The 26,634-nt window shown below is 42.8% G+C and overlaps 2 protein-coding genes across 4 annotated transcripts in view; one reads left to right on the top strand and one right to left on the bottom strand.

Annotated features, from left to right (window-relative positions):
- Positions 1-1,381: 1,381 nt before the first annotated feature.
- cnksr1 (connector enhancer of kinase suppressor of Ras 1) lies at positions 1,382-25,631 on the bottom strand. Of its 2 annotated transcripts, none has more exons than XM_041954497.1 (21): positions 25,362-25,631; positions 24,008-24,165; positions 21,413-21,615; positions 20,958-21,042; positions 14,677-14,721; positions 14,468-14,587; positions 12,123-12,182; positions 10,458-10,526; positions 10,172-10,297; positions 8,866-8,990; positions 7,276-7,421; positions 6,343-6,518; positions 6,187-6,220; positions 5,476-5,651; positions 5,263-5,336; positions 4,859-4,930; positions 4,389-4,459; positions 4,100-4,161; positions 3,666-3,756; positions 3,128-3,309; positions 1,382-2,704 (listed from the first exon to the last, which is right to left on the bottom strand). In XM_041954497.1, exons 1-21 carry the CDS (start codon positions 25,411-25,413, stop codon positions 2,267-2,269), a joined length of 2,565 nt encoding a protein of 854 aa, XP_041810431.1. In that variant the 5' UTR covers positions 25,414-25,631; the 3' UTR covers positions 1,382-2,266. The 2 variants fall into 2 exon arrangements, with proteins under 2 accessions (XP_041810431.1, XP_041810432.1); XM_041954498.1 differs by having other exon boundaries at positions 14,677-14,718.
- The window catches only part of rps6ka1 (ribosomal protein S6 kinase a, polypeptide 1), a 52,393-nt gene continuing 51,007 nt past the window's right edge, over positions 25,249-26,634 (top strand). The window contains exon 1 of one of the 2 annotated variants that reach the window (XM_041954500.1): positions 25,249-25,549. In XM_041954500.1, the coding sequence (XP_041810434.1) occupies positions 25,412-25,549 (138 nt within the window). In that variant the 5' untranslated portion in view covers positions 25,249-25,411. Of the gene's footprint in view, positions 25,556-26,634 lie in introns of both variants that reach the window. The other variant, XM_041954499.1, reaches the window with a different exon arrangement.

The following is a 26,634-nucleotide window of genomic DNA, read 5'->3' as shown; positions in this document are numbered from 1 at the left end:
AAAACATAAAAGAGTGGACTAGTAGTTGTTTAGATAATGTCAGGGCTTTAAGTGAGACTGGTCAAGTTCGTTTTAGGTACCGTTATAGATTAGCATGTAAAATGTCAACTGTACTTTCTTGTTTTATGTTACTTGTTCATCAAAATCTTCTCCAAAAGGATTTCCAATCTGCTTTCAGTATTTTCTCGATTCAGTCACTGCAGGCTATGAATCTGCAGGTTTCTTTGCTTGTCGTGTTAAATCTTCCTGCGACACCTTCACTGAGGAGCCTTCGCCTAATGAATGTGATATTTCTGACTTGATAACACGAACAGTGAGGACGAGACAAGCGTTTGAGGAGGTGGGCATACATCTGGGTGTTGTTCTTTGTAAATGATTTGTTGGTGTTAACTTGTTACTGTGCGTTCATACTTGACAGGTGCATTCTGCATTGAATAAAACATTTCAACAATATGTGAGTGTGTGCTTTACATCAATGGCAGCTTTTTCTTGTTATTGAAGCAATTAAAAAAAGACCTGATGAACAGAAATCTAAGAACATGATGGGACTTTGTATATAATTAATCCTATACAATCCCATATATTGCCCTTGCACTGTCCTTATACATGCAGAGGTTTGTCATACAGCTTGCACAAGTACTGCACTGTTATTCAAATTCATGGTCTCCACACAGAGCCGAGAGGCAGAGGGATCATCACAGCCGACGCACAGCAGACGAGGTCACTGCAGTTAAATCGGGTGAGTTGGCAGAAAAAGCCCCGTTATGTGAACAGATCACGATCTGACGAGAGAACGAACAATTCAATACTTCCAATCAGCGTCATTGAGCAAGTGACTAACGGTAAGTGAGATGTTTAGCGGAGACCAGGAGTTCAATATAGTGAATTTGGGCACAAGCCTGACTCACTAATGTGCCATTGTTGATGAAAGTAAATGTAAATGTTGGCAGAAAGAGGAGTCTGGCACTGAAACAAAAAGAAATGTGAAAAATGTAATTTGTCAGCTAACTTTGTGCTTGAATAGAACAAGATTGTCTTTAAATTTGAGTGTTGTTTTGCATAATTTGTGTCTGCTTGTGTGTGAGTCTCCTCCAGCACCAATAAACACACTCAGGGCTATAACACCATATATTGCAACATGCAAACCCTACATTGTATATTGTTGTTTTTTTAAGTAATGGCTCTAACTTTTGTACGGACTGAATGAGAAGATAATATCAGCCCAAGTCACCAGTGTATAGCAACAAACTGGACCTGGAACAGCAGGTAGACTGGAAAGAAACATTCCATTCATCTATTCAGTGGCGCGTCCTTCACCACACGAGTTGCAAAGAAATGACATTGTAATTCATGCACAAAAGACCAACACACACACTTGTAAAGCATGCATTTTATAATCTTCTGTCTGAATCTCAATCTAAATCACATATATGCACACAAGGACAACCACACAATGGCTAAATAAAAAATCCCCATTCAGTGACTGCAACCTTGATCTCGATCTTCACAACACATTTCTGTAATCATCATGCTCCCTTTTTGTTACGCCGCTGAAAATTACAGTGAAGAGGAACAGGGCCGACATCGCAGCATTTGAGGAGTTGTCTTGCTGCATTCATGACAGACTTAGACAGAAAGGAACACTGAACTTAAACTCCTCTACTATATGGTTCACATGCACAAGTCCATATACAGTATGTGGTGAAGCACAGTGTTCTCCACGGGGGCAAGAAGGCTCAGAAACAGCAAAGAAAAGAATTGACCAACAAGGAGCTACAACAGTGTTTCTGAAGCAAAGTATGTGCAAAACATTTCAAATGTATACCTTTATTAAGGTCAATAAACAAATACATACAGTATTTATAGTGAACTGTATTTACATATCACATTACAAGAGGCATGACTTATATTACATTGAATTCTAAGAACAGATTTTTGTCATTAGAGGAACAGGACAGCCTTAAGAGTCCTCATAAATACACTCTGGATTGACACTTGGCAAATTGTTCTTTTCTCTGTTGTAAACTTGTCATATTTGTTGGTTGTGGGGGAATCTAGGTCTAAATTTGCAAGTCAAGTCTGCGCTGATGCATTTCATTGAAATACTTGATTAAAGTGCTGATTTAATGGCAATTTAAACGAAGCCTTTCTGGCGAATGTCAGCAGAGGATGTGGAAAATGAAAAGCTCTCACTCCTCTGTGCTGCATGGCAAACGTTTGTCTGATTCTACAACTCTGCAGCGGTACAACAGCTCCACGCGTGCTCTTAAATGTAGAAGTAGTTGTCGGCAGCTTCTCCACTCTCCGCCATTTCACTCAGCTGTTTGTTTATTGAGTCCTGCAGTGAGCCCAGAGAGAGTTCTAACGCCGGACTGGTCTCTGCGCTCGGAGAACTGGAGATCTCCAGGAGAACATCTGACGGTTCTGCATCCACTAACTGCTCCCCATCGCTGAGGCTCAGTCTGTATGCACCTTCCGTCTCTGCGGTGGCTGTTTCCTTAGCAACAGTTTCCGAGGCAACCTCCTCAGTAGGTGTGCCCTGCACTGCCGCGTCGTCCCCTCCTTTGGAGGCCTTGAGTGCGACCGCTCTGTCGATTTCTTGAACCAGTTCCTCGTTCTGCTCCTTCCACTGACGATACTTTGAAGCTGTCAGATTAGAGTCTTCTAAGATCTTGTTGATCTGCAGCAGCTCCGCCTCTTTGGCCTGCAGAGTAAAAAGGGCTTTCGGTGACCACATAGACGCACTCAGATATCAAACTGTCTGATTCTAATTGTCTGAGATCAACAACTGTGCTGTACAAAGTTATTTGATATTGTTTCATTCTTATTTCCTTTGATCAAATGAAAGAAACATTCCACAGAGGTGTCACGGGTGAACAGTGAACACTTCATCTTTTATCATGATCTAAACCTGATCACATGACAGCTATAAAAGCTGCAAAATTTAGTCAAAAGAAGAAGAAGAAAATGTAAGCTTTTGTTTGCTAAATGCTGCATTAACTGTACTCGCCTATTAATAATAAAAGTCAGCGTGAAGGTGGTTGACGTTGTGTCAGTATGTCATCATTCTCAGTGTTTGGACAGGAAGGGTAACCTGAGCCAGGTGCTGGATGACTTCTCTGCTCACCTTGAGGGTACTCTGCAGGGCCCGGAGTGTGTGCGCCTTCTCGTTGATGATGGGGTTCTTGTTGCGTCGAATGAACGATTTCCGGAAGTGGTCGTGCGTAAATGGCTGCTCATGGCCAATCAGAGAAACTCCTCCTTCCTTTATGTTGTTTAACATCATGCCCATCTCATCCACTGACCCTCCTTCTCACGGGGGCGAAGATCCAGACAGGGAGGCAACAGAAGAGGAAGTAAAGATGGAGGGACAGACATGAAAGAGATGGAATTAAATACAAAACTGAGGAGTGGGGTTTGGTTGACAACATCACACACACGAGGCTGTTATGAACCATCTATTTGCTGACAGTTGATTGGGCAAAATATTCACAGGGTAAAGTCAAGAAAACAACATGTTGTGATGAGGATGAGTTTTCCACTAACAAATGATTAAAACATCAATCAGAGGGACTGAGATGAAAGAAATTATTCATTGAGAGAGAAAATAAGGAAGCAGCAGAGAGAGCAAGAAAGAGTTCAGACGGAGTTATACACCAACATACCTGTTCCTTTGCTGCCCCCTGTTGAAGAACTTGATAATGACACCTTGTTCGTCTTCCCCTTGGGGCGAGGCAGAGTGTGGGACTGCACTTTCTGAAGCACATAATGACATACATAATAATCTGAGCGGTGCTCCAAATGGTGGACATGTATACCTCATGTTGTTGGGATAAAAGTCTGTGTACATGGTCACGTTGTGGGGACCTTGCTTATGTACCTGCCTTATGGGGACGCAGGGCAAGTCCCCATTATGTAAATCCTTAAGCTTTAGGATGAATACTTGGGTTATGGTTAGGGTCACTCTCCAGGAAATGAATGTAAGTCAATGTACTGTGTAATGTAATTGCTGGGAACACAAGTCTCTGTTAGTGTGTGTGTGTGTGTGTGTGTGTGTGTGTGTGTGTTAATGCACATGTAAACCTCTGACTGTGCTGACCTTGTTTCTTCTGCGGGGTGATGGAGACCTCTCCGTTTCTGATTCTGTCTCACTGTAACATTCTGTTCGCCAACAAACACACGTTGCTAAATTAGTGATGTTACCACACTGACACATTATATCACAGTATGTCCAACACCCCATCATGCACTCATAACAAATTGTACTGTCAAGTCAAAATCACAAGCTGAGTAAAGTCTATTATAAGTGCACCACAGGTTTTGCAAAACATTTTGGATGAGATTAGGAGTAGAAATATAAAACATAAACATGCAGAAAGTTTCCCCACCTTCTTCATTATCAGGGCCTTTGTGGAACTTCTTGTGCTTCTGTATGGCTGTGATCAGACAGTTAATCCATCTGAAGAGAAAAAAACATAACAAGCTATGTCAGCACAGACAAAGCAGGTGCAATTTCTGTTTCAGTAATCTGTAAGACTCAGCTACCACAGCTTTAAATTTCAGTGAGCGTGATCACTAAGTCAAACAGAACAAAAAAACACAATGCTGAAAGCCAGCTGTAGGGGGCAGTGCAGACCTGTTAGAATATGCTGTAACACCTCTGATGTGCTCAGTGTTTGCAGGCAATGAATGAATGATTATATTTTGAACTGATGCACTCAGTCGAGCAGATTTAATTTGGAACAAGTCATTTATGTAAGAAGTGGAGGCTAAACCTGCATTATCAAACTCATCTGTTGAGCGTCTGGAAAAAGAGACAGAAAGAGAGGAGCGACAGGCTGAACGAGGCCCGACTCACTTGCTCATGTCGCTGACGTTGTCAGCAGCGAAGAAGAAGTTCTGAAATCTCTGGTGGCACATTTTAAACACACTTGTGGGGAGAGAGGGAAAAAAGAGAGAGAGGCACACACATGAGGTGGTCATGCATTCATCATTTGCTTTTTCATGAACAGTTATTTCTGAAAATGTAGAAAAAGGCTGTTACTGTGCAGTGTCCTGCATCACACACATAACTACATTATGTTGAATAAAGCCAAGGCAGGTCATCCAGTGCACACGGGAACAATAAAGCATCTGTTTCAGACTACACAGCTATGTCTGACAGACTGAACTACTTTTTAATTTCTTTCATAATATCTACAAAACACAACATGCTAAAAAAAAGCCTGCTACTATGATCATGATCATGGTGTTCGTCCTTACTATTTTCTCTTGTGCTCTCCAGCACTCTCTATGCTGTAGCTGGATATGTTGACAAATCCTTCTGCCTTCTCATCCTGCAGAAAAAAACAAACACAAAACGCACAGTTCAGTCGAAGTATTGTTAAGACTGGCTGGGAGCAAAATTAATATTTAAAAACTATTGATTCCTACTCAAACTGAGTGCACACAGTACATTCCCAGTTTTATTCCCACCTGTTGGCTGGTGTACCAGTAAAGGGAAGGCCCCTTGAGGACGAACCAGAAGCGCTGCCACTTCTGGGTGAGGAAGACGTTGCTCTCCTTCCTCTTTTTCCACAGCCAGCCGTCACAGTCGGGTCGACCCAGCTCACGGCAGGACACGCGACGCCGACTCATAGCCGTCGACATTCCTGCGAGGACGAAAGGGTGAGAAGAAGAAGAAGAAGAGGAGCAGGAGAAGTAATTGTTTGTTTTCGTACAGAGATCAACAAACCCTGGAGCAGGGAGGTATTTGGATCTGGTTTGAGTCTTTAATGAGGTAAAAAACATTGTCCTGATGCTGAGGGCTTTTCTTTTTCACATTTGGACTTCATCTCTACTCTTTATAGCCCCTCCAAACATCTCCAAATGATAAACACTACCTTGTGCATACTTTCTTCCCAGCATGACACATATTTATGGTGTTGGTAACTAGAATCACGTGCATTAGTTATTAGTTCTGTGTTAAGTCCTCTAGATAAATCAGTTCATCCTCAAGAGACACTTTCTAGGTCAACTGGATATGTTTATTCTCTCTTCTGCTCTTAAACTAGTGTTTATTTTGCTTAAATTGGCCTGAACCCCTATGGAACCTGGTTCTGCTACTGACTTTGACCTGATTAAGAAGACCTCGACTACAGCTTTGAAGTGCTTATATTAATTCAGCACTACAGCATAAACTTTTACCTTTTGTAGAGCTCCTCTCTCTGTCTTTATTGCCCTGAAAAGAGAAACCAAGAGTTTAAAATATAGTTTAATTCAAACATAGCTTAATAACGTCAATGAGTGGGGTTCAAAATGTTTAAAATATCTAGGAGCAAGTGTTTATGTCTTGTCTCTCACCATGTGTCCCACCATTTCTGGGCAGGAACTTATGCTAGCTGTTTCCTGGTTGACTCCCTGAGGTGAAGAACTTCTGAATGACCCAAACACCAACGGAGAAGGACTCCTGGGCGACGGCGAGCGGTCTTTTCTCAGTCTCGGGGAGAGCCGCGAACTCTCAACACCCTCAAACTCCCCTAAAAACACACATGAATGTCATCAGCTTGCACAAACCAACCATGGATGAAAACATCCAGCAATGTGTCGACAGTCCAGTGACAGTGAAGCTGCAACTTTTAACAGCCCATATTGTACATCTATAATGCATATTGAGTTTGTGTCAGTTAGGGATCTACATCTAATTTATACGATCAACATCCTTGTATCTAGGTGACAAATCTCATCTGTGTGCACGGAACAGTGCTAATAAATCCATTACACTAACAATCACTGTTTTTGCATTAAGGGAACATTTTGTGATTAGTTGTCATCTCGCCCATGTGGGGGTTACAGTTTAAAATCCTTTTAGTGTAACGGCAAAACGAAAACCAGCATTTTCACCTAAAGAATTAAAGAAGAGAATCAAGTCCACAATCTGAAGTTAAAACACAGAAGATTCCTCAACTATGGGCTACTGAACGATGATATAGAATAGAAATAGACCCACTTGTATAGACTTGTATAGATCTCGGGGCACTCTGTCAAACTGCTCTCTACTTACTTCACATTTTTAACATATTTTTTTTCTAAGTAATATATATTTGGAGGGCTTAAATGGGAGTTATTCTTTCATATTTCTTTAACAAAGACCACCTCTCTCTGCAACCCCCAACCCCGCTTTATTGTCCATCTAATATCCTGCTTTAACAACCAAAACAAGATGCTCTCAAAACACAATTTCAGCACACAGTATTGAGGATTTCTGAGGAAAAATCTTGGCTCAAGTTTCCTTACCTGAGGCTGACAGCCGTGACAGCCCCCCCTGTTGGTTTTGATAGGACGTGAGAGTCAGACCTCCCTCCAGCTCCTTGTCAGAGGGCAACTCTGATTCTTCCTGTCCCATAGGCTGCTGCTGTACCTCTGGCCCGTGAATGGCTCTCCTGGAGCGGAAAACACAAAGAAACCGATCACAACACCGTCGAAAATGACTCGCCGATGGTGCATTCAGGCGCCTCTGAGAGCGCGAGCTGCTAAAAAAAAACATTTAACTCACATGCAAACAAACAAAAAGCAGCGAAAAGAGTCCCTGATTACAACCACTATATCATGTAACAATATCTATGACTATAAATAACATAAACGACTTTTAACGAGGTGAAATATGACTTTATGAGCCATTAGTCTAAACTTTCCACTCGTTTTTTCCGTTAGACTGCAGTCGTAGTGTATCAGGATGTGACAGGATTATTTACAACCTTAATGCACCATTCCAGCCTACACCCTCCATTTGTCTGAGTACGCCTGCTCTCAATCAGCTCTCAATGTCTCCTTTTGCCTCTCCATCACTCTTTTTCCTCCCATTTTTTCCCTTTTTCTTCCCCGTGTTTGCGTCTTTCTTCGTCTCTCCAAAACTCCCTCTCCCATTCATCTTCCTCCTCATCTCTTCCTGTTCTCTCATTTCCAGTTAGCCGTGGGTTGTGGGTGTGTGTAGTGGAATTTATGGCATTTGCAGTGTGACCTCATCGCAAACCTGGCGGCTGATTAACAAGGTCAGAAGGGTTCGTGGGAGGTTCAGCTCTGTCCAGTAAATGCTCGGAAGTCTAGTGAACCAAACTTATGTTGAACCTGCTCTGAGATGACTTATTATGATTCTAAAGAGCCTCCAGTTCAAGTTCCCACATATCAGCCAATCTTTTTATTGGCTGTACAGGAAATAAAAAAAAAATACTTTTCATATTGAGGACAGAATGTATTTTAGATGAGAAACTGAGGTATCGCTGCAGACAACCTACTAGCAGACAAAAATTCTTCCAGGTACCTTTAATTTAAACATTTCATATCTCTAAGTGTGGCACAATGATGTATTTTTGTTGTATAAATCATTCAGCTCAATGCAATGACTTTCTTTGGGTGAGCAAGAATGATTTATGTTCTCGCCCATAAAACAACGAGCTACAGCTAAACTAAAAATAATCCCTCAACTAAACTATGGAAACAATCAGTATTCATCCCTGGATATATGGTAGCTAGCCTAAACTGAAATTGAGCAGCAGATTATTAAAACTGTACGTGTGCAGCATTAACACTGTTGCATCTTGAGGTTTCTTGTGTTTGAGATTAGTTTTGATGTTGTCTATGAATGGCCACTATGGTTATACAGTCACTGTATGTATAATGTTATATCACAGTTTCTTTTTTGGGCATTTCTGTTTTATTGAGACAGCTGATAAATGACACTGCTGAAAAAATCTACTAAATTTAATACGTGACAAATCAGAAAGAACAACAGATTTAAAATCCTGCATTACCCAGAATGACATGACACGTCAGAATTATTAAAAAGAAGAGGTAATTATCAGAGCGAAAGTTAATTCATGTTCTCACCTAAAGGACAAGGACCTGACAGACGCTGCTACCCTCTCAAATATGGAGTGCCTCGGATTCTCCTCCTCGTCCTTTTCCTCTTCCTCTTCCTCCTCTGACCTCTCTCCTTTCTCCTCTTCCTCCTTCTGAAAAGAAATCAGCAGAAATATGAGCATGTGAGTGTGCACGCTAAATTCTCTGTGTGTGTGTGTTTAGGGGTTAGCGGAGGGGCTAAAGAGGCGGATGTCATGCGGATTGTAATGGCAGCCTTCTCCTCAGGTCTTCTCTGTGGATTAGGAAGTGGGAACACAGCACAAACCCCAACACACAGAGACACACAGTCTGTGAAAGTCTTGATAAAAGCTGGCCGATAAGGAGTTGACACACAAAGCCGATTCACATCTCCTCATGGGTGTTTTCTCACCCCACGGCGGCCACTGGAGCTGAGATTAACATGGTAATGGTCACAAGGGGGAGTGAAACGCGCCGAGTGTGTGTGTGCTTGTCTGCAGTGTATAATTCAGCGTGCAGATCCAAGACAAACAACAGTCGGCATAGTGACGGCTGAGAGAGTGTTAATGGAAACGGATCCCAAGTGAAAGTTAAAGGGAAATCAAAGAGGGGATTCTCGTTAAAAGGGAAGGTTCAGGCTTCCCCGACATGAACTGTGTGAAACAATCTGGCTTCTGAAGCATGATTTGATGTTTCACCCCTGCATGTAATTATCCCAAATTGAAACTAACTGGTAGGAATCTTAAATTATACATGTGCAACAATAACGCTATTGGCTTGAGGTTTCTTCTAATGACTTCACAAACAATTAGACAGTTTCTAAATTAAGTTTTCAGGCCCACAAGCTTCTGGGGGAAAGTCTGAGTAAAACGGCAACAAGAAGAATGTAATGTGTGCACCCACCATGAGTAATCTGATATACTGGTGTACAGTGGTGATATGCACAGTTTTTCCCAGTGCTCTGTCAGAATGGGTTTGGGGGGGTGACACGTAGAAAATCAAATTTTAAATATCAAGATATTAGTGTTGAACGGACAGAAAATTCTGCTGCTCACAGAGGAGGTATCATGTGGATAGAGGTCAGATATTTTGTTTAAAATTAATTTTTTGAAGGTCAAAAGCTTCTTGAGTGTCCAGAATAGAAAGTATTCATATTTTTATGAGCAAGGCAATCTGCACATACATCATCCATATCAAAATCTCTGTATATTACAGTTTTCTGTCTAAATCAGAAAGGAAAACTCAAACTTCTCCTTTGCTGCTTTGGGAAGTTGATGGAGCAGTTGAGTGGAGGAGGACTGTAATGGTCCCTGACCTGCGTGGAGGAGAGCTGGATCGGGTGTCTGCGTCGCACTGAGGCAGGAACCTTCTTCAGGACCAGAGTCACTCCGCTGGGATTCTCCCGCAGCTTCTTCACGAGGTTCGCTCTGCTCCAACCCACCTGACGCAGCACAACAGATGGTTATTGTTTCACGGGGCGAAGCACGTTGCAGGAACCGTAAATGTGCAGATGTTTGTCTCAGCTCACACTGGCACAAAGGTTTAGCCGGCGAGGACCACATGAAAACATGAAATAGAGCCGTACGTATTGGAAAGCTCACCACTATCTGGTCGTTGACTTGAATCACTTCATCGCCAGCCAAGATCTTCACATAGACGTCAGATGAAGGCTGCAAAAGGAGACACAATAAAACCCAAGTGAATATTGTTCAGAGTAACTTTTAGTCTTTAGGGACAAATGCTGGAAGTATCAAAAGGAATATCGATCAGGGTGTGGCAAACATCTGACAGCAGCAGGGCATCTATTACTGCATAGTCATATCACTAATCGCTAATGTTGTGAGGAAACCCAAAGGTGATTCATTGGAATGGAATCATATCTTTGTGGGCACATCACAGTAGAAGTATCCAGGCTGAGTTTATAATTACATGTGCTTTCTCAATCCACAGATCACTGACAGGCTGCATGCATGCGTGTGCATGTGGGCAGCGGTCACGTCTCTTATTAGCAGTCAGGCGCAGTGATGTAACTGCAGTAGCAGGGGAGCCGAGGGTACTTTGTTGTTGACATCATGGAAAAATAACATCTCCATCTTCCCGTCCCGGTGGAGAGCTGCCCTCGCACTCGTTTTACAAGCCCTCCTTACTCTGGCTGATAAACACTCCTCCGCCACTACCGAGTTCATGTTACAAGCCCCCTGATCCCGAACTGATCCTCGCTCAGAAAATGATGCACCTCCGCTCTTTCCATGGGGTGATTTTATTTTCCCAGAGAAGCCAAATCAATTAAAAGTAAAGTTAACAAAATCAACATACTCAGGGTTTTGATGTAATAAGTCCTAAGTAGCAGATTTCCCTGTGGTTCCCTCCGGTTTAATAATCAGCTACTATAGGCATGACTGTCAAACTTGACTGACACTGGCTTATAAAAAGGAAAAAATTGTCCTATATATCCAATGTACAGATAAAGCTGTAACCTTATTAATGGCAGCAAAATAAAAAAATTCCTTGTTCATTACAAATATAAAATAAAGCATGATTTGTCATCTAATGTGTTTGCAGTCAGCAGACTCCAGCAGATATTTATAAGTATTTGCAGCACAAGGGCTCAGTTTGGTTTCAATGAAGCAAAGAAAGATAAGCCAACATCTAAAAATAAAGCGTCACATAAAAGTACTTCCAAGGGGATTTCTGCCTGGTCTGGGGCTCATGCTTCCATAATAAATGAATCCAAATTAAAATTTCATACTTCAGCTGTGCAGAGCAGAATTCACTGCAGAGACAGACGTTATTCTCCTGCCGCCGAAAACAACCAGGAAATGAATTTTTTTCCTCGTCGCAAAGACAGAAAAACTGATAATTCTTCTTCTTTATTTTTGCTGCTCACAACTGAAAATACACTTCCAGTTCCTTCTAGACGAGACACCCAGACAGAACGAGTGCAACATCTGCGCTTAGCAGATCAAACCCTCAAAGAGTAGCAGAGTCACAGCTTGTCGCCTGTTACACTCTGACATGTTAGCACCATTTTTAACAAGACGCCACTGGCTACGAAGTGAAACCCTGTGAGGCTTCATGGGGCTCTTGCAGAAAGACAAACTGCAGCTGAAGTCAATCCTTTTGCTCCGGGGTTCGAGAGGAGCAGAGGTCTGAGTCACGCTGCTCTTCAGAGGATTGGCTAAGAGCACTGAGACGGCAGCCATGTTTAACTCTGCATGGTTCGTGAGTGAACAGTGAAAGCAGGAAAGTGAACGAGAGAGCCTGACCTCAGCCGCGGTTCCCGTCACGTAGTGGTTACTGGAGCCGGTGGACGTTATCTCAATCCCCTGAAAGAGAGACAGAGACAGGCGGAGATGTTATACATACTTATATACAATGCCAGCTCTGCACATCAGAGTCACCTTAAAGGACTCATAAACATGGCTCTGTGATTCTTCAGTCTGTATTTACCCATCGGTCTGTCTTGATTGACTATTTTGAGTCTGAATGCAATTTGGGGAGAGCCACAGCCCAGATCACATAATCAATGCATGTCACAAGACAACAGAAACATGAATGAAAGTTTAAACTTTGAACTGATGTGAACAGACGATAAGAGACAATATCCTCCCATCACTCCTAAATCCAACATTTATAACTATATATGTTTATAACTATATAAAAACATTATATATGAGCCACAAATGGAAGCTGGTATAAACAAATAATGAAACACAGTAATCATATAAACTATGGAAATGGGGGTTAAAGTAAGGTGTTACCATGGCAATAATATTTCTTTATGGATTTTGATGATATAGTTGGTAATAATCTGCAGGGCTTTGGCACCGCACCTCCCAGAGATAACTTCACCAGCACATGCAAGCTATTCATCATCTTTGCTAACCATCCACTTATGTTTCTCTACAGTCCAAACAAAAGGCTTTTATGCAACGATGAGAACACACAAACCATCACTCTCTGTGCTTTAAAGACATTTACCAGCAACGCTCAAAGTGTAAAAATGAGCTTAGACTTCTCCTTTTTGATTGGAATCGATTTATATTGGAGGAAAATGAAAGAGGAAAAAAAGCAAGCTTTTACTTTTAGATTTGTTTTGAACTGAGAAAGTGTGTATGTGAATTATGATTCTTCCCGCGTCTCACTTCCCTTTCATTCTGTCTTTAGTTCCCATTACTTTCAAGCATTTAGGAGGCAGACCTCGTTGTCAGTCAGTCGCTCGTTTTGGTGCTAGTTGTCGAGCACATTGGTAAAAATGATCCTGGTCTACTGGCGACACATGAAGAATTACCCCCCAACATCTGAAACCCTCCCTCTTCACACACCTGCAGCCAAACACACTTATGCATCCATGGACACAAACGAAGACAAAATGTATGCTTGTCTACAGCACCAGAGGTGATGAAGCGGAGCTACAAAATGCGCACATTTGCTTTTAAGACAACGCACTGGAGATTAGGAAGGCCAACAGAGCGAGTAAGCGAGCACTAGGAAATGGGACTGCTATTACCATCCAACATGAGAGTTTTTACTTAATGGGCTGAGCACACAAAGGGGTCGAAAAAATGTGCTGAACAAAATTGCTCCATAGAAATAAAAGGAAAAGGACACTAGATGATGCAGAAAAAAGGCAGAGAAGGGAGCCATAATTGTTGTACGCAATGTACCGACCGATGGCGAAGGCGCTAAGAGGGGAGAAGAGGCCGGAACAGAAAGCTGTTTGTGAACTACTGGACGAGAGGGAAGGTTTAGGGGAGAATACAAAGATGAGGACAGGGAGAACCTTGAGTTTGATGAGAGAAGAGATGAGTGGAACGAAGTGATGATGGAAAACCCCAGGCGAGGATGAAGGCAGAGAAAGAATACTGAAAATGAGACAGAGAGAGAAAGAGAGAAAATAAGACACGGAATAAGAGTTGATTGTCAGGAAACTGGTGAAGTGATAAAACGGTGAGATGATTTTTAAAATGAGGCTAATAATGAGATGGTGAGATGCTGCACAGGCGAACAGAAAAGAACTCAAAAGAGCTAAAGGATGGAGAAGAAAGGAGCAGAGTGGAGTGACTGAATAATCACTGAAAGGTGTTGGTTTACAGTTTTTCCACAGTAAATGAACAGTTTTCCTTTAATCTGCACACAGTACGACCCAAAAAAGGTTTCCAAGAACAATAAATATAACAGAATGTGATCATTTGATAATCCTTTTTGACACATACTCAATTGAAAACAGTACAAAGACAATATATTTAATGTTCGACCTCATCAGCTATATTGATTTTTGTAAATATATGCGTATTCTGAATTTGATGCTTGCAACACATTGTCAATCACAGTTTCCCAAAGTCTAACTGTCAGAAACTCCTTCCTCCAAGCGGCTACATAGGGAATAAAATAGCGAAATAAATCAACTGATTATAAAAAATAGCTCCCAATTACTGCACTGCTGATCAATTAATCAAACTACCTTTGATTTTCTGCATATGCTACAATGCAGGTAGAGTACAGAAAACGTGCGAGCACTTTTGCATGTGCTTAGACATAAATGAAAAAAAATCTACATTTAAGAATGTCAAAAGGTTATTTAAGGTTATTAAGTGGGAGATGGCTTTACCAGGTGATCACCAGGTGACACGGGCACCAGGTCGACGCTCTCCAGCTGAGCGGTGTGAGTAAGAAGCGCCTCAGGGCTGGAGTTCAGGATCTCATCGCACACTTCCACCAGCTGACGGCACTAGAGCGCGAAACAAACCACGTCAAACAACTGACATTGCTTTTAGGTGGTAACGTGGTCAAAAATGTAGAAACAGCTGGCACTCTCACCACAGAGATGATGTCCTTCTCCTTCTCATAGACAGTGGTGTCCTGCTGGAGGAGAGAGACAACACGACATGAGTTACAGCTTCAGCATCAGAGGCGTAGCAGCAGCCGACGTAATGCTGATATTGATTTGTGGAAATGGGACAATCTGACTCAAAACTCATGTCCCATTTCCTCTTCACAGCGTGAGTCAGGAAGCGAAAGGCCAACAGTATCCCGAGGGGAGAGAGGCATCACCCTAAACCTTCACCGGTGTGTTACAGGCTTTTATCACAGAGGTGCTCTTTTATAAATAAAACAAAAACAGAACACAAATTCTATCAAATGGGAAGCACAGCAAGTGTAAAATCCTTTTAGCACCGTGTTATGTCCACTTAATCTGAAATTTTATGCTAATCCCTACATACTTTATGTAATGTATGTGTATGCGTTTCTACACACACGTGTGCATGTACAGGAAGTCATTGTCACAGTTACAGTGCTGGAATCAGCACACCTGCTGAACTAAATTGCTTAATCTCCGGTTGGGAGGAAGGTGTTGATAATGAGCCTGGTGCGAGCTGGGCGGCTCTGGACGAAGGAGCGTCATCGCTGAACGGACGCACGGCACATACCATTACTGCCTAAGCTAATTTGCCATGCCTGATGGTGTGCTGAGTTACATAAAGGGTTGTTGAGGGAAACTAATCCCTGTGAAATGTAATAAGGGATCAACAGTGAGACCCGGCTGGATTTCTGTGCTAATTAAAGGCTGTGACACGAGGCCTCGGGGAGGGGTACGAGCGGGAGAGGCTGCTGTCGTGATGGCCGGTCAGTTCGACTCATCCTGTTTGTTGTGTGTGTGTCGCCGTTCCCCTCGGGCTTTTGAGTGTGGATACTTGAGAGTTGCACAACCTGAGATTTATTTACACAACAAAACAACTAAAGGTTGTGTGTAAACTCCCAAAGATGTTCAGATGTTTATCTTGATCCCTGCTCGAGCAAAGTAGCCTTGTCATGGCACACTGGCTGTATGCTAGAGTGACTAATGTTAAGCTAGCTAGCTAGCTAGTTATAGGGGCTGAAGCTTCAGAGCCAGCTGCTAATGTTACCAACAACATATTATTAGTGCAAACAGACCATCCGAAAATAGATTAAGGGTTACTTTTAGCCACTAAGAGGAGTTTGTGCCACATAATGATACCACAAGAAACTTTAGGCAATTATAGGAAAGATATTAAAAACAAGACTAACAGCCGTGCTAGCAGCTCTGTGAGGCTGTCCTGAGTCACGGTGATGCTCTTAGCTAAATGCTAACAGCAGCAGGGTAACATGCTCACGGTGAAAATGCTAACATGTGGTGTTTAGTTACATAATGTTTGATCTTTGTTTAGTGTTTTAGCATGCTAACATTTGCTAATTAGCATTAAACACAAAGTAAAGCATCATTAACAAAAGCCACCAAGTTATGACAATCCATCCTGGGAGTTGTTCAGCTTACAACTACATACTCATACCATTAATAGTAAAGATATTTTATGTGTGGGCCAAAGCGGTGGATCAACGACCAACCAGCAGAATGACTTTGCCAACGCAGCCACTCCACGGCTAAAAACATTTAACATAGTTTGTTCTGACACTGCAAACGTAAGGCAAACCTGACCCATTAAATCAATAAAAATTAATGTTGTTTAACTTGTTTAAAGCCGATTAAGACTAGCAGGGAAAACTATATGCATCGTTTAAACCAATAACAGAAACTCTTGACCAGATCCATGTTGTGAGTGTGATCTGTAGCTGAGGTTTAAATCTTGTTGCACACCTTCAGTACAGTAACACCTCTTTCTTTCCTGCATCTCACCACTGATGTTTTGACCTAAGGTGAAAATACAGCCACATCCGAAACCTCAGATTTCTGTTGCACTAGGGGCCACTTCGCGAGAAGCTTCACCACAATGATTCTATATTTATTTTCAACTGTGCCAGAACAGGAAACAACGCATTGATGTGCGTGAGATGGACGATAGGTACACTTCTGCCCTGAAACCCATGTACCATCAGCAGGGTGTGGTGGGAAAACAGAGTGCACAGGACACAAAGCAGTTCTCAGGATGACTTCTAGACACAAAGAGACATTGTATCCATATGAATTATAGGCTACAACCTCAAATCCATGCACACATAATAACCTTCTGACTCTAAATCATTTAACAAATGTCAAGAGTCCTCAAGAGCCTCCAGCGTCGCTCCACTTCGACTTCTCCCTCGACAAAATATTAACGAAAATGCCTCACTTGAAAATAACAAAACAACATCTCGAAAGGAAGCCCTAAGGTTTTGTAACACAAGATTTGTCGCATCAAACAGTACAGTTACTGTAGAGATGAAGCGCTTTCAGTTCTCCATCGACTTAAAGCAGAAAAAGGAGTCCAAGGGCAGCTCTGGTCTTTCATAACAGGTTTATTACCAAGCAGGTTGTCACTGCTGCGACAAACACAGATCAAATGTAAATAAAAATTAAAAAATGCAAGTGCTGCAAGCCAAGAGGCATAACTAGAAAACAGGAAGTAGAAAATATGCCACACAGAACTCCCAATTCCTTCAGTGCCATCAAGAAAAGCAACAGTTGAATACATTTTGTGCAGCTCTGCGCCAAAATGACAGCCATTCAAGGCTGACTTTTTATTCCACTTTATTGTAGCTACGGTGGTTACATATTAGCCACAACTGTACTGCAGACATCAATAAATGGTCGACAATCTCAAGCACGCTGAGATTCAACTCATCTTCATACGAATTCTGAGAAAAAAAGTGACAGAAATCTTCTATTTCATTGTCATAAAAGGTGAGAATTATGAATGTTTTGTGTTCTTCTGCACTGTAAAGCAACATGTATCACCCTCACTTGATGCGAGGAGGGGTCTTGTGTTGTGAAGCATGCCGTGTGGCTCGATCAGCTGGTGAGCTAACTTTTACAGCAGCGCTTTGTGCCTGGAAGCCGTTCCCTCAACAGTTGTCTTGGAAACAAAGACGAGCTATTATGTGGGTGTTCGCATTCTTAAATAAAGCGGACAACAAGAATGAACACACACGCGCGAAAAAGGCGGAAGCTGTCACACAGAGATGCAGCGACACATGAATGTACCTGCGTGGGCAAACACAGAGCGTGTTGATTACACACGATTAAACAGATTTCCACCTTTTTTCTTTCTTTTTGTTGTCGTCTGCGACTTCAAATGCGATGTATCAAAGCCTTGTGAATCACAAGCCTTGTCGAGTCGAGTCCCGTCATGTTCCGTCTGTGTCTCTGTTTACACACTTGGACTTCATTTGCCACCAGGTCACACACTTGCTATAAAAAGCCTGGGAGACATCACCAGGTTTGAGCTCTTTTACACCTCCTCCTCACCTTTCCATCCAAATCACACAACCCCTTTTCCTCTCCACTTCCTTGCCTTTCGCTGCACCACATCTGTCAGCACTGGATTTCCCTTGTGCTGTATTTTTCAGCACCGTAAATAATAAGTTATGGCATTCAAACCCTTTATTACTTCCATCATGAGCTTTAAATAAGTCCTCCAGCAGCACTAGCTTCAAGCGATAGAGCAGTTTTTAGTGTGTTGTATTCTATTATTATGTCTTTCCGGACAGAGAAAAGCATTACATAACCAAACTGTCACCTTTTAAACAGAGAAACAGTCACGGATTTGTCTCAGCAGCTCCTTCAAATGTTAATGTTTTAAAGTTAAAACATTAAAATCCCTTAGAGTTAGAGTCAGGTGACGGTTCTTATGTCAAGACCCTTTCAGAGGTCACCATTAAACGCACATACCTTAATCTTATGCTTTGAAATGAATTTCTGCTCTGATATCCAAGTTCACAGTTCACAGGGCCCTCTCTTCCCTCTCTCTCTCCCTCTCTCCTGGACTTTGCTTGCAGCTCGGCTGGTTCAAAGCAGACTGAGCGAAAGTGAGACCTGACAACTTTATGCGTGGGATCCCAACAACACCAGCTGACTGCTGACCTTGATCACCCTCAGGGTGCGAGGAGGAACACACAGGCACTCTAAAGGAACACAGGCAAACAGGAAATAATGGTCCTTTCTTCAGCGTCAAGGCTGTGATGCAGCGTCTGTGGAAGTGGTTCTACAGAAAAGGTCGTCACGATGAAGCCGTGGCGTCAGGAATGTCCCAGGGCGACACGACACCAGAATCAATCAGCCAGGAGTCTGTACTAGTCTGTGTGAGTGCAAGGGTAAATAATACACTGATGATGTGCTCTCTGTGGTAAAATGTGACTCAGCTGTACAGTACATGTGACAAGTGTGCATATATGAGCGTGTTCTTCTACAAAGCCCTATGGCTGCAGGTTTATAATGCTATGATGACAGTTGAGCCGACAGATGAAGCCTGAACCCACGTGCATGAGATTTCTCATTTTCTCTTGTCTGTTAAGCAGGTGTGAGGTCTCCTCAGCTGCCCAAAACTGACCTTTTGGCTCACCTGCAACAGGTTTTTTTTAAATTAATAACTGCTCAGCACCTGCCAAAACAGGAACTGTCCAGGTTTTATAGATATGAAATTACCCCATCTATTTCCAATGTTTCTATAGTTACTATATGTTAATTTTAGACTGTTTTGACTTCAGTGATTGGCCAGGAAGTTTGGCAAGTGAGCTCATCAAAAACTAATTTACATGACTCTGAACTCACTGGACAGAATGCTCTTCGTAGAGAACTACTTCTCATTGACAGTCATTCCTACCTTTAAAACACCTGCATGCGCAAACGCACAATGGCACGCCAAAATCAAAAAACAGGAATTGAACAAACAATGGCCAGACGATGATCAGCTCTGTGACGGTTTCGGCTTACTGAACGCTCACTCAATGAATGAAAACAACAGTCAGCGGGCCCAAGTCTGAATCACCTCGCAGTGGCAAAAACATCCGATGAGAGTAAACAACCTCAATAACCCTCTGAAATCAATGCTTCCTTCCTCCCTCTCTGGTCCATAAGAATAATGTTACCGCTGTTGTACACCAACATAAAGACTCCAGCTCTCATTTCTCACATGAGAGTCCTGTAGGCTTGTTCAAACTTTTGGCTAAACATGTAAAACTGCTATATCTGGTTAGTCTGAATATTAACTAACATTCTTATCAAGCCCTTAAAGAAAACAGAGCATTCCCTAAAAAACTCTAAAAAGTATGATTTGCAATAACCAACAAACAGAAACCACACTCAGCGATGTGTATAAGTGTGGGCTTGAGCCTTTTTAAGCAGTCAAGCAAAGTACAAAAGCAGCAGATCACCTTGTGGAGAGTTATCCAATCATAGAGGTGAGAACCGTACCTGTCGTGCTGTGCGGGCGTCCAGAGCTGGCTACAGAGGGCTATATATAAACCCCTTTAAATACTGAGCGTCCTCTTTCACCCACAGCTTCTCCTTACCTCTCTCTAATTATCTCTCATTCCGCTATCTCTGCCGCTCTGTCTTCTTTTCGTCCTCTTCTCTGCTTCACTTCTGTCAGGTGATTTATCTCTGACGCCACCACGGCGTCCCTTTCGCCGTTAATAGTCTCGATCTGCCTGTTGCTCCCTGTTGTTCATTCAGTAACATGCACTCCCCCAGGAGTCAAAAGTCAGCTAATAGTCTCAGTGCAGTCCCTCTCTTTCAGTCTCCTCCTCCTTTCTCCGCCTTCCCCTTTTGCTCTCCTCCCCCCCTCCCTCCCCGAGGCACTGCGACACATCCAGGCCTGTCCCCTCTGCTACCTGTGAACACTGTTGACCCACTTTACATCCAGTTATAAATATTCCTTCTCCTCCCATTTCTTTCAGACATTTCATTCTACCATGCAGTAGTAAACACCAACAAACTGCAGCCCTCCAGCCCAATCCTTCCGATCTAAGCTACTTCAAGGTACGGCCGCCTCCAAATATGCCAGGAATGTAAAGATAAAGAATACATTACTCAAGCCTAGCTGAGGAGCAGGATGTGTGAGTCTGCTTTCCCCTGCTGCATTTTAGGGTTTGATCTTAAAAAGAAGTACCTGACCACGCAACAGGCTGTAGTTCCTCTCTGGAAGTTTTCGTGTGCGTGATAATACCATGGTTTACTCATGTGTGGTTCCTCTTAAGATAAAACACCACATGTGTTTTCATGAACACGTGCGGCAAAGTGGACTGAGCCATTCAGTTTGCATGATGAAGCCATTTGAGGGACAGATTATAACAGTGTAAAATGTAAGAATTACTCACTCGCGAGTTTTATGCACTTAACTGCTTGAAGACACAAACGCACCAACCTTGTGGACGATGTCTCCCAGCGCCCTGCAGTAGCTGAATATGTTCTTGCTGATGGTGTATCCACTGAGCTGGAAAAACTGATACCTGGGAAGACGGGGATTACATTTCAAATAAGTCTGGAGCACAATGAATTCATTTCACACTGGTGGGATAATTAAAAGGAACACAGACAAATTGTGGATCTTAGAAAGTCACACAGAGAGGAAATGAAAGAGGTGCAACAGAGTGGTGGAAACTTTTAAGGAACAGGTGTCAGCTTTCTTAATAATCGGCATGTGAAGGCCATACCGCTGAATGGCAGCCATCTTTTTTTTTACAGCAACAAAAAACAGAGCCGCAACTATTTTTATAAGACACACCAGAGAGCATTTTCTGGGTGGAAAAATAACTGCAGAACAAAATAGAAGCTGGAGAGCTGTACACATAACGGTTAGATAACTCCCTCTTTACAGACCTGTTGAGCAAAGAGAAGAGTCCTTTGGCAGAGGTGATGAGCTCCACTACGAGCTGCAGAACGCCAGCAGGCAGCTTGGTGGTGCTGCGTCCGTCGTAGCTGTTGAGGCGCCAGCGGCCCTGGATGCCCATCTGGAGGCTGTGGGAGACGGCGCGCAGCTTCTCCGTCAGGCCTCGCAGGTTCTCGCCACCTAAACCATACGTCTGGAGAGCACGCGCACACACCAACACACACCCCGGTGAAAGGTCGGCTCCACTCCTGAAACACTCTCACAGTGTTATACATCAATCTGTGATGTTTAATGCATAACTTCCCCTCTTCCTGCCTACAGCACTTCACAGGGGCTTGTGTTTCATACGCATTTCATATATTGTTGTACCCTGGTTTTGTTTTCACCCGGGACCTTTTCTATGTTGCAACTCTCTTCTTTCCGCTCTTGAATAAAGCCATAAAATGCCCCAACACTGCTAAAAAACACTCGACAGAGGGCAAGGTCAACATAACTGTGGGTTATGCAAGCGGCTGGTGAAAACAATCATGATAATAACTGAAGTGTCTGCTGAATTAAGAGCAAGGGAGGGTTACTACTGAGTCTGACTTCTTTGGTATGTATCGCTTTCTGGTGTTTTGCTGGTGGAGAAGTTAGTGCCGTTTCCGCTTAAGAGATGAATTTATGCCTTCTAAAAATTACACATTTTAGATGAAAAAAATCCTGCTGCTGAGCTACATCCCAGAAAAAACCTGTCATGATAGAGAGGCAGACAATACAGATAAAATCCTCTTCACTGTGTATGTAGTTTTATGATATCGATATTTAGTGCTGCAGTGACGTTCCTGGAAAATCTTTGGATAAAACATGCAGTAATCCAGCAAATATCTTATATATTAAGGCAGAAAATCATATAAAAGCACCATATTATCTCAAAGCAGTCAGTTTGCAACACATTATTAAGATAATAAAAAATCGCAATAGCAAAAAAGATGTGCTTATTTCCTTTCTCTGCAATAAATCCTACCTTCAGTGTAATCTTCAGTTTTTGTCTGAGCTGTTTTCATGTTCATTCAAGTTTTGTTGCTGAGGCGGTTTTAATGTTTTGTCCACCACATTTACATCGAGCACATCAACCAATGCTACCACATCAAAAGCTCGCTAGACATAATGCGCCTGTCATCACAGTTTGCTGGCCGGTGCCGTGAGACGTGACTCCTCGCAACCACTGCAGAAGGAGCAGGTCATTGTCCCAAGCCACTCGTCGGTGGTCGAGAGGTTTGGTTCCAGCGGGCTTTGTTGTCACACACCAACCAGTCGCAACAAGCCTCCGCCAACAAGTGGCCGTGAATGTTTCATGGCCTCGTCAACGCTGTGGTTGTTAATTATGTAACGGTGCACTTGAACGTGTTTGGTCTGTTCCATGTGAGCGTCTGATGGTTGCTTTTTATGAATGAGCTCAGTGTTAGCGCTTCACGGAGCATCGAGGCAGAGAGGGAAGAGAGGCGGACACATGCACACACCCACACACCCACACTCACACACACACTGTAGTCAAGGTAACAATTTAAACCATATATCTGCGTATGGCTTCTAATCTTGTCTTAGGTTAAACAATTTCACACAAATGCACTTTTTGGAAGCTTTTACTACGGGGAGACTTTATTCACACATTCATACCAACTTTGGGTTAAACCCTTAACGTCTGTTTCAATCAGTATTATGTTTATTTCAGCGAGTGCACAACAAGCAGCTTAAGCAGCCTGAGCTTTTAGCCCTACGTCCACAGACTGTTACACCACCAGAGCTGGAACCTTGGCTGGTACTGTCCTACTCAATTAGTCCTTCCATCGCAACAAAGGCCATTCTGGAAACACACAAGCACCCCTCCCCCATACAAAGACACACACACACACACACACACACACACACACACACACACACACACACAAGTAATCAAGTGTCCTAAAACTCCCTCTCAAATTTAGACAGGGAGGGAAATTAATTAGGCAAGGGGCTAAAAAAATAGGATAGAGCATCAAAGGGGAGGCAGAAGTTTTTTTTTTTGTTTTTTTTTTGCCGACTACAAACTTTCCCAGAAATTTGCATGTAAAGTATCAGGCATAAGCTTTTGTGTTCTAAATCTGCTTTGGTTGCAGTTGAAGCATGACTAGTCCTTTGATGTTTTGAGCTAGAAAAATAAAGTAAGTACTTTTCTATGATATGCTTGACAAGGGGGACTTTGATTTAAAAGCGTGGAGGGCAAAGTGAAGCAGTGAACTCAAACTGGCAGCATGTTGCTAAAGGCTCTGACTTCACTGAAACAGGACTTGTATGGAAATAAGAGCAGTTGTGTGTTCTGGCTGGATTTGTCCAACAGCTGCTGGTTCCACTGAGCAAACAAGAGCAGGCTCTAAAAACAGTGTGACGGTGGAATAAATACACCTCTGCGCTCTAATATCTGAACATGCACGACACTGCAGCAAGTCAACAAGATGACACACACACACACACACATACACACACACCCAGCCTCTTGGAAACACAGAGCACTGCTATGGACACATATTGTACACAAACACACATGATTCTGCGTCCTCCCTCACCAGAGAGCAGAGCTTCTCAATCGCCTCCAGCAGGAGCTCCTGGTGTCCGATCTTATGCACTCCCAGCTTTTCCAGGTCGTGAGAGGTCAGCTGGAGCAGATCCAAACCAGATAAATGCCACTCCGAGACCGGATACTGATGCAAGGGGGCGTCCAAACCTGGCGGCGGGACATAAAAGCACACACACTTAACCAGGATTTAACCACAGGCAGCGCACATGTATAAATGGAAAGCCCACATAGTCAGAAAGTCACAGGTGTGTACAGGCAGAGACATGCAGAGGGAGCACAGACTGACAGAGGATCAGCAGGGCTGCAGGCATGAAGCATGAAAAAAAAGATACATGTTGGCGATTAGGTTTGAAAAAAATGGAAGAAGAAGAAACAAGAGAATTATATCGTATTCTCGCAAAATAATCAATAAACTACATTAAAGATAATTCAGTATGGATGTTATTGAAGAAATGACTTAAAGCATTTGAAAATAAAAGCACAAATACTCTGAATACACTGTCTAAAATGTGTTATTACATGTAATAGCCAGTGATAGAGTACTATAATCATTTACTTTAGCAAAAATAGCAATACTAAACTATATAAACACACCTTATATGGTACAAACAAACAACAAAATGTACTTAAAGTATCAAAAATAACTGATTATGCAGATCGGGCCCTGTCAATGTTATATTATTGTATTACTGGATCATTAATGTATTAATACATAAGTGGTGCGTTAATGCTGTATCCAAATGGAGCTAATCCTAAATATCTCATAGACTGTTGGATACTTTAATCTGTGACTGTACATCATATTTACACATTGACTGTGTATTTGTATGTAAACTCTTAATCTCAGTTTAATTAGTAATTATAGCTGTTGAATAAATGAATGAATATGAAGTACAATATTTGTGTATGAAGTGTGAAACAAGATTTTGTGCATTGTTAATTTAGCCAAGTATTCTTGTAGTAGCAATAGTAGTGCAGTTTCCGTATGAGCAAGCATGTGAGAATCCATGCACTTAACTCTGGGTTGAGCAGTAAACTCTCCCTACATGACTCACTGGGCTACAGGACACATAAATCAATACGGTCAGTGAACGCAACATGTCATCGAAGTGGAAAACAGGCGGCCATGTACGCGGTTTCTGACGCCTCAGCTGTTGACACTGATCAGAACAAGACTGTTGTGGCTTCTCCCTCCGCGCAGGCCACTTCCTCATTCCACCTCCACCTTTCACTTCCAAGAGGATTTGTGTGGCGCTTCTATTTCTGACTTCCCCGTCCGAGCCAAGTACCTGTGAGGCGATCAAGGCGCGAGAAGAGCGAGAAAAGCGCAACATGTTCCTCACCTTGGAGCCACTCGCCGACTCTCTCCTCGCTCCACGACGTGATAGGCTCCATGCTCGGAGTCCTGCTGCAGTCGCTCCTTGACTTACCAGCCGTCCTGGCCGACTTCTACCTCTCCGGGCTGCTGGAAGAAGGAAAAGTTGATCCTGATTTGGAGTCGGACGATGACGAATGGCACTCCTTCCCACAGGTACAGGTAAGAGTCCCGCTGCTGTCAGCCAATAGTGCGGAACTGTCAGGCTCTACCAGGAGCAAAGACCCCTCCCTCCTACAACCCCCCCACACACACTCCCTCCGTACCTGGGGGAACGGTGTGTGTGTGTGTGTGTGTGTGTGTGTGTGAAAGGTGCTGCCGTTTTAATGCCTCATAACTTCCCTCATAGTTTCATGCGTAATCACGTCATCCGCACGGAAAGGGCGCAGGGCCTGCTGCGATTACACAGCAGCATGTGGAGGCGAGGGTTGGACACAATAACAGCAACACCTGTGGCTACAGTAAAACGTAATCCAGCACAGCAAGCCTGTAGTAACACCACCTCTGTGACAGTGCCAGGAAGGTCCTGGTGAGCTGCTGAGGTTGCATTTGATTGCATTAAAGTGCAACTAGTGCACTTTAAAAAAATAAAAAAACATAAAACATATGATCCCATACACACATGCTCCTGCGATTTTTCAGCTTTTCCCGTATAGCTCATGCATTGTCACGAGACTTGGAGGGATGAAGAACTTGTTCTCCCACACCAGCAGGCCTAATCCTCTTTTCCCAGTCCACTGGTTCCACTGCTCTCTTAAGAATTCGCCGGAAATGTTGCTTATTTTATCCTCTGAGCTGTGTTGACTCCTCATCTCTGATATTTAAAGTAAAAGCCGCTTGCTGAATTATTTACAGTATCAATAGTTACATCAGGAGCTGCTGGAGGAGGTTGCTCGTGAATAATTGATCCATAATGCACACAAACAGTTTTTGACTAGAGAGAATGCTAGAGGGATGCTATTAACGTATATTATTGTGTTTTGTGCTTATTCACAGTGAGGTGTGGTCTCTGAGAAAGCCTTGCTGCTAACTCTCCTACTTATTCTCCATAAACACTGCAGAATCAATCAAGCAATAACTGGCTCTGGGGTTCCAAAGTTCATTTTATGTGAAATGACTACCTCCTTTAAATTCAGTACTACGCATTTATTCTTAAGGACACAGTGAGTCATAACAACTCTGTCCAATGTACTGTGTGTAGCTGACAAATGCTGCTTTTCTTCTAAGCAGCATAAGCTCCT

The sequence above is a fragment of the Chelmon rostratus genome, chromosome 15 (assembly GCF_017976325.1).
Source record: "Chelmon rostratus isolate fCheRos1 chromosome 15, fCheRos1.pri, whole genome shotgun sequence".
Taxonomy (NCBI): Eukaryota; Metazoa; Chordata; class Actinopteri; order Chaetodontiformes; family Chaetodontidae; genus Chelmon; species Chelmon rostratus.
This window is presented reverse-complemented; position numbering and strand designations above follow the sequence as displayed.